We start from the raw sequence: 8,672 nt of genomic DNA on the forward strand, positions 1-8,672 counted from the left end.
AGGGCTGGATTGGCTTAGAAGACCCTTGGAGCATTTATTATTGCCATTACTGTAACAGACCTGTTCACCTAAGTCTGAAGATCTGCGCCCTCCCCACCGCCCACCTCCAATCCAGGACCGAGGCGCAATTCCGCTTCCTGCGCACAGATGACTAGGCTGAGGTTCTCAGGTGGTGGATGCAGATTTTAGGCCTTTTTCAAGAACGAAAGGATTTGGCCTTTCTGCTGCCCTACCTGGCAACTTGCAAACAGGCTTCTATGCACAGAAATAACAGGATTGAAGCAGTTAGGGTGGAGACCTGGAAATACACAGCATGCCTGGACTCGGGGGCTCGTCCCAAACCTCTCACTCCAGTCTCCGTTCAAAAGGCACCCAAGCCCAAATCCCAGTGTAGCTGAAGTGCGAAGGGGCTGCGCCAGGGCACCTTTACTGGGGAACCCCACTATCAACTGCCACTCGGATTGCGCCCACCGATCCCTCAGAGCATCTGCCTTCCTCCCGCGCCGACCCAGGTTCCAGCGGCGAGGGCAGGAAAGCGCTCAGCAAGGCTTGGGGAGCCCAGGGCGGATCGGGGAAGAGGAAAGCTGGAAGCTGTCCCTCGGGATCGGGGGCCCCAGCCCAGCCCTTTGCCTCAGCCAGCAGCGGAGAAAGGAAAGGCTGGCAACAAGTGGGAGGTGTAGTCCCCTACAGTCAGGGCCGGCTGGTCGGGCGCCTGCAGAGCCCGAGCGGACAAACGCAGGGTCCTGGGTCTCGGCCATCCCGGTACTCCGCCCACGGGGCCTGCGACCCCGTACGCCAGCCACCGAGCTGAGGGGCTCCGACTCCAGGAGGCGCCACTGCGGTGACCCCCCGGCCACCCACACGCCTGCCCTCCCGTCGGTCCGCACACTCACGGCTGCATTCTTCGTCCGCGCAGATTTTCTGCTCGGAGAAGCGCCTTTTGGTGCTGGGGTCTGGCGGGCTCGGCACGCCCCAGGGCAGCCAGAGAACTAGCAGCCAGACGAACAGCACCGGCGCCGCAGCCATGTTGTGGTCATCTCGGCAGTCAGTGACGCGGACGAGGAGGCTGGGCGGACGCCGGCGGGCGGCGCCGGGGGAGGGGACAGGGGGCGGGGGAGAGCGGGGCACCGAGAAGAGGCGACCTGGGTTGGGTTGAACAGTTCGCTACCGACACGTCAGTAGAGAATTAAGAGAGAGATGCTGGGGACCGTGCGGACGACGCCCAAGCTCCGTCCTTCTCCCCCAGCGTTTTCTGTTTGGTCGCTGCCTAAGCAACTGAATTCTGAGTTTTTTTTCCCTCGTCCAATCAGCTGCCTTTGCTTCTGTCCCCTAACGGGCGACCCCCCCCCCGCGTGACTCTAGTCTTCGCTCCCCCCTCCCCCACTTGCCAGCCCAACAGTTCCTTTCTGGCTCGTTCATCAGTTTACTATTTCTGGTCCATCCTGAACTAGCCCATCCCCCCACTTCCCAAACCCTCCTTCTTAGTTTGGTACCTCCTTTTCTGAACTACCAAATCCCACCCACGATTTGTCACAATTTGTCTCTTGTTTCCAGATTCTCCCCCATCCCACTTTAGACTCCCAGGGGTTCCTTTGTGAACCCCACGGATTCCTTTTGATTAGGAAAGGAAAAAGTGAATGGAATGGAAGATGGAAATTAGAGACTATGGCCTGCTTGTTCTTTTAAGATGGGTACCCGTGGGGGTACACAGAGGTAGCCAGTGGTCCTCTGGCTGCGATTGAGATTCTTGTCTTTACTCATAACGGAAGTAATTTAATTCACACCAATGGACTGAGCTTCCATTTTGTGCTCCCGTTTCAGACATTGGACAAAGCCCTACTATGCTGTGGGAGACGAGATAAGTCAAAAGTCCATAAGTTAGTGGAAACCAACTGACAAAAAAATGAAGAGGCCAGGCGCTGGAGGCTCACACCTGTACTCCTAGCCACTTAGGAGGCAGAGATCAGGAGGATGGCTCTTACAGGCCAGCCTGAGGAAATAGTTTACATGACCCTCTCTTGAAAATAACCAACACAAAAAAAGGGTTGGCAGAGTGGCTCAAGTGGCAGAGCACCTGCCTAGCAAGCATGAGGCCCAAGTTCAAACCCCAGGAACACCAAATAAAAAAAACTAAACCCGAAAAATAATAATGAGAGAAGTAATGATAATCAATACTACTTCGTGTTTACTGAGTGCTTTCTATATGCCCAGTTGCTATTCTACAGTTTTTATATAGATCATTTAACTTTCACAATAATAGTTCGTCTTAAGATGAGTAAATCAAAGCATTCACACATCTAGTTAGTGATGAAGCTAAGATTCAAACTCATGTAGTACCTGCTCTCGCTCACTCTTTCTCTCTTTCTCTCTCTGGTGGTACTGGGGTTTGAACTCAGGGCTAGATAGGCACTCTATCACTTGAACCACACCCCTGGCTACCTAGCACATTCCCTCTTAGTCACAATTTAAAATCCTCCATCCAGTTGTACTTTCTTGCCAACTAGAGAGCAAAACCTTACTTCGATCATGATGTAACTGAATTGTCTATATTTTTTAAGTCACAAGCGATCAGTGAAAAGTAGCCCTGACACTTCAATCCTTGTTGGAATGGTTTACATTTGTCTGTGACCAGGGGCTTCTCACTGTAGTCCTCTCAATCTTGAACAACAAATCCACTGGATTCTTTAAAATCCAGAGAAAAGACTGTGATCCACAATGTAACCCATAATGCTGAATAAAGAAAAAGATGAAAAGGCGATACTCACAAATGTTTGTATGTTAGAACAATGAGAGGTCCCACTAGAACAATGTACTACGGAGGATTTTACAGTGGGTAAGGTCATGGACAGACACCCTTTGGGTGGTACCAAAATTTACAAACCATCCGTGATCTTTTTTCTCTCACACCCCAAGTCCAATCCATCACACAATCCTATGCCTTTATTTTAATAGCTTTATTGAGGTATCATTAACCCACAGGAAATTGTATACGTTTAAAGTATACAATTTGATAAGTTTCTTCACCACTTGAGCCATGCTTCCAGGTCTATAATTTATTAAGTTTTGACATGGATTCACCCTAGAGACCATTCAGTTTCAATAGATTTCATTGACAGATGAATACTTCTATCATCCTCAAATCATCCCTTATGCCTCTTTATAATCTGTCCTTCCCCTCTCCTGTTTGTCTACTAAATCTTTCGTCACTATAGATTAGTTAGCATTTTCTAGAATCTGATGGAATTCTACAGTATGTATTTTTTTGTCTGATTTCTTTCACTCAGCATAGGCATTTGAATTATATCTAAAAGTTAACCACTTCTCACCACCTGCTATGCCAACACTGTAGGCCAAACCATCATAAGGCACATGACAGTAGCCTTTGCACTGTTCTTGCTTCTACCCTCATACTGCCAATATCTATTGTCTCATAGCAACTAGAGTAATATTTTAAAATATAAATTTGGCTGTGTTTCTCTTGTGCTCAATACTTTTCCTATAGCTTGCTATTTCATCAAACAAAATGCACTGACTTTGCTATACACTGCACTATCTTATTTGACTCCCTCATATTTTTACTCTACTTCCTAACATTCTCTTCTTACTCTGCTAGTTTCACTCAAATATACCAAGCCCACTCCTGCCTCAGCTCATTTACACTTGTAATTTTCCCTCAACCTGAAATGATTCCCTTAACTAATCTGTCTGGCTAACTAGTCCCCATGCTTCATCATATCTCTGCCATAGTGCCAGACAGTATGAGAGAGGCCTTCTCTGACCACTCTATGTTAAAACAGAACCCTTTCCCATCAAGCCCCTGCTTTATTATTTTTAGAGCCCTGACCACTTTCCTTACCTATTTATTATCTATTTTACTGCCCTTCATCTTCCTCAAACATAAGCTCCATGGGTGCGTTTTGTTCATTTCTACTACATCAGTGCCCACAGAAATGTTTGGAATGTATGAGGTATTCAACAAAGATTTGTTGGATGAACCCATGGTTCTTCACATATTATAAGTATATAACACCAATAACCTAAACAAACCTTCCATATATAAACAGTACTGAGAGGAAATACACCATGAGAACAGAGCATTTAATATCTTCCCTCTACATCAGGAACAGATGCCCAGATAGATTTATTGTTGAATAATGGAGTATTTCTCATGGACAGAGTGAATGAAATCCATTCTATGTTTTTCTTAATATTATAGCAGATAAGAAAGTAATTTTAATTTTTTGCTATTTCTATTCAGAATAAAATTAGTGGAAATTCATTAGAGAAAAAAGCAAAATAACAAAATGACCTAATTGAATATCACTTTACTGATATTTACTTTGGCTCATAATCAGATATACTTTTATATGCAGAATCAGTGCTTCCAGTTACCAAAGAACTGGTTCTTTACTTTGCAATTTAGAATTATCTGCATTTTCTTAAGAACTTATTATCTTGAAGAGATATTATTAACCAGTCTGGAGGATAAAAAATTTCTCAGCTGAGCACCTGGGAGTAGTGGTGACTATATAAATATGTATATATGTAGACAGATAGATAGATAGATAGATAGATAGATAGTGGCATTTGACTATATGGCATTGATGCTTAACACACTCTAATCCTAGGTGCATTATTTATTAACACCTCCAGGAGAATTTTCAGTGGCTGAGTAATAGTTAAAAGCAAATGTGTCTAAAGTGCCAGGTGTGGTGGCACAAACCTGTAATAGCACTTAGAAGGCAGGAGGATCAAAGTTTGAGCTACACATCCAGGCCAGTCTGGACTATATAGTGACACCCTGTCTCAAAACAAAACAAGTAAATGTGTATAGTTTGGGATGGAGACAGAAATATAAGATACAGTGTATTTGTACTCAGAACTCTTTAAAAAAAGAAAGAAAAAATATAAGATATATAGGATGTCTGACCTCAGGAAACTAAATAAAAGGACAAGGCAAATATATCTGAAACAGATAGGAGACAGCAAAATGCACAAATCATTATCCTTGCACCTACCCAGGAGCATCTGGAAGATCTAACTCTGAAGTCCCAGGAAGAACCTCATCTATTGTAAACTATGAAAGCACTTAGTTTCCAGAGAATGGTATAAAACATTTATTTGGGATCACAGCTTCTAAGAGGAATAGACATCTAAAAAATTGGACAACAGTTCTCAGACATTGAACAATAAGCAAGATAGTTCAGTGATCCCTAACATAAAGTTGAGCATTTGAGATGAGTGCTCTGATTGGTCAGCTTACTTCATAGAAAGAGTTTTCAGGCCACAAACTCAGATAGATAATCTCCTCGACTTAAAGAGAGATACTAAAATTTGGAGACACCAGTACAGCTAGTTTCACAGAGCAGAGTACAGGAGAGAAGAGACAAGCTCCTAGGAGGACTGCAGAGAGAAGGTTGGAGGGAGGTAGAGAAGGAGGGAAGAAGGCAGGGAGGGAGGGAGAGAGAGAGATGGAGAGAGAGAGAGAGAGGGAGAGAGACAGAGAGAGAGTACTCCAGACATCTACAGAGGGTTTCTTTCACATTTTGTGCTTAGTAACAATAAGTACATGTAGGAGGAACTACCTGAGGCCAGAGAAAGAACAATCAGAGAGGAAGGGAGAGGATTGTTGGAGTGGAGAACATGTTATCACCAGCTAAAGTAGAAAAGTTTGTAATGAACAAGGCATCAAGTACATATTTAGTCAAGGGGAAGCATTAGCCCAAGTTTAAATGCTACTTTGATCCTGCCCAACAAAGAAAGTTTGAAAAAAATAAAAATGTTTCCAAGTAAATTAACTGTATTCCAGAACAAAGACCAAAAATATTTAAAAGAATAATAAAATATCCAGAACCAAAAGATAAATTCAAGATATCTAGAATCCAATAAAAATGTTATGAGAACTGCAAAGCAGAAAAATACAACTCAAAATGAAAATAAAAAGAAACTGAAAAATACAACTCAAAATGAAAATAAAAAGAAACTATCAGAGATGACACTATGATAGAGTTATTATATGAGGGCATTAATACAGTTTTATTCCATATATTCAAGATGCTATAGGAAAACACAAGCATATAAAGGAGAAAAAAAACACAAGATAAAAAATTAACTGGAACTTAGACGGAAAAAAAAATGGGTAAGATGAATATCACACTGAATGAAACTAACATTGCAGAAGAAAATATTAGTAGACTATAGATTTAGTGATATAAATTCTCCACAATGAAACAGAGAGAGAAAAGAGATAAAGACAAATGATCAGATCATTGGTCCACACAACTTTAGACTGTCCAATATACATGTAATTGGAGTGCCTGAAAGAGGCGAAAACATATTTGAAGAAATAATGAATGAATGAAAGTGTTTCAAACTTAATGAGCACTCACAGACTCAGAAAGTTCAATAAACCCAAAGCACATGAAAGATGATGAAAATGACACTAATGTACATCAAAATGCTTAAAACCAAGAAAAAGCTTTAAAAAAAAAAACAAAAAACCCTGGAGAAAACAGATGCCATACATACAGAGGAGTAAAGATAGGATAACAGGATACTTATTTTCAGAAACATGTAAGAAAGAAGTATACAAACCAGAAGGCAGTACACCAACATTTTTAAGTACCAAAAGAAAAAGAGTTGACACCCACCCTAGAATCGTATAACACATGAAAATATTTCTCAAAAACAAGTCTATTTTTAATGCAAAGGAATTAAATTGGACCCTACGTCATAACCAGACAAAAATTTACTCAAAATAGATCACAGACCTAAATGTGAAACTAAACCCCTAAAAGTAGGAGAAAGAATAAGGATAAAACTTGGAGTACACAATGTCTTCTTAGAAATGGCACCAAAACACAAACAGTGAAAGTAAAAAAATAAATTGGACTTAATCAAATCTAAAACATCTGTGTTTCAAAGGATACCATAAAAGAAAGTGAAAAGATAATCAGACAGAAGAAAATATTTGCAATTCATAGTATTAATGAGGGACTAGTATCAAGATTATATAAGCGATTCTTACTAGCCAATAATGAAAAGACAACTCAATTAGGAAATGAGTAAAGGATTTGAATAGATACTGCTTCAAAGAAAGTACATGAAAGCCAATAAACAAACAAAGGGTTACTCAACATCATTAGCCATTTGAGAAACGGAAAGTAAAACCACTTCACATCTACCACATCACCTCTACTATGGTAGCTATGATCAAAAAGATAGTAACAAGTTGGCAAGGACATGGTGCAATGGGAGCCCTCACAGATTGCTGCCAAGAATAAACCAAAGGCCTAAATGTAGGAACTAAATCTATAAAACTTCTAGAAGAAGACAGAGGAAAAAAATTAAGTTTGTGACCTTAGGTTTGGCAAATATTTTTAAAATACACACAAAAAAGCACAAACTCTGCAAGAAATAAATCAATAAGTTGGACTTAATCAAAATACAGACTTTTTATAATTCTTTTGTACATCTATTCAATTACACATTTTTGAACTTTAAGAAGCTGTATGTTATATAATTTAGAATTTGAATTAAAATAATGCCGTATTTGAAAACTAACACATTATATGTTATTGTTATATTTTAAAAATTAAAATGAAAATATAAAGCTAAGGAAAATATCCCAAAATGTTGACTATAGTTAATGCTGCAGGACAGCACACAATTGACTTACATTTTCTTAATTATCTTCTTGGATACTACTTGAACATCTGAATTTTGAACCTCTACTCCAACACAAGGACAACGGCAAGAAAATGTAGAGGGGCAGAGGCTAAAAAGAAACTCAGATGTAGAGTAGTAGCTGAGTTTTATTTTCTGTAGTAATAAACATTGAAGCCCTCCCCTCCTCCAACAGCACAGGTAAACAACAGGACCAAGAGTGCCCATCAGTAAACCAGCAGGCCCCATAATAAAGTGGCAGCCACTGCATGAACTGATTTTCCAGGGAAGGATGCATGGCCTAGGAAGGGACACTAGTTTAGGCTTAATCCCCTTTTCCTGGCCAAGGCCTGGCAAAAAAAGGGGGAACAAAGCACTGTATGATCTGCAATAACAGGGAAAACTAGCGGAGACAGGAGGTAGTGGAAAGAGACTTGATTGAGGTCTTCAGCAGTCAGTAGGATAGCTGGTATGTACACTGTGAAGTCCTTCTATACTATACCTTGGAGGGCCCGGGCATGTGGGACCAGGAGCTAGAAGGCAATCTTTGCTTGAGTGCAAGATGGAAAAGGCACAGTGAGGAAAAAATGAAGCAATTAGCATCCTGGCCCTCTGGCTGTGGGCTCAGGGTATCCATTCTGATCTGAAACAGCCGGTCTACTGGTTTATTCTCCTGGCTGTCCAGCCAGGCCTTCCACAGGATAGGGGCCCTGAGGCAGTGTGTCCTCCAGGCCCAACTATGGTGACTCTACCAAGACCAGGGACATAAGGGGCCCATGCAACCCGTGGTGCCCCATCATCTACCAGCCTCTGCATCTACTGAACTACCTGGCCACCAGGGCAACCTTAGCCTTGACCACCACAGCCCCTGCACCTTGGTCTGTGGCCTGCATGGTTCCTCAGCACTGTCTCAGCCCTCACAGGAACCTGCACTGCCTCAAAATAAAAACTTTGGCTCTCATGTCTACATTCATTGTCACGAAAATGGAAAGGGAAGGCAAAGACGA

At 41.7% G+C, this 8,672-nt stretch overlaps 1 protein-coding gene across 6 annotated transcripts in view; it reads right to left on the bottom strand.

Moving 5' to 3' along the window:
* Mia3 (MIA SH3 domain ER export factor 3) overlaps positions 1-8,672 on the bottom strand; it is a 63,201-nt gene that overhangs the window by 36,859 nt on the left and 17,670 nt on the right. For 5 of the 6 annotated variants that reach the window (XM_074048263.1, XM_074048264.1, XM_020160418.2 and 2 more), the window contains exon 1: positions 894-1,062. The exons of the other annotated variant lie outside the window; for it this stretch is intronic. In XM_074048263.1, the coding sequence (XP_073904364.1) occupies positions 894-1,026 (133 nt within the window). In that variant the 5' untranslated portion in view covers positions 1,027-1,062. Of the gene's footprint in view, positions 1-893; positions 1,063-8,672 lie in introns of those variants that run through there. 6 annotated transcript variants of the gene reach the window in all.

The sequence above is a fragment of the Castor canadensis genome, chromosome 11, assembly GCF_047511655.1.
Source record: "Castor canadensis chromosome 11, mCasCan1.hap1v2, whole genome shotgun sequence".
Taxonomy (NCBI): Eukaryota; Metazoa; Chordata; class Mammalia; order Rodentia; family Castoridae; genus Castor; species Castor canadensis.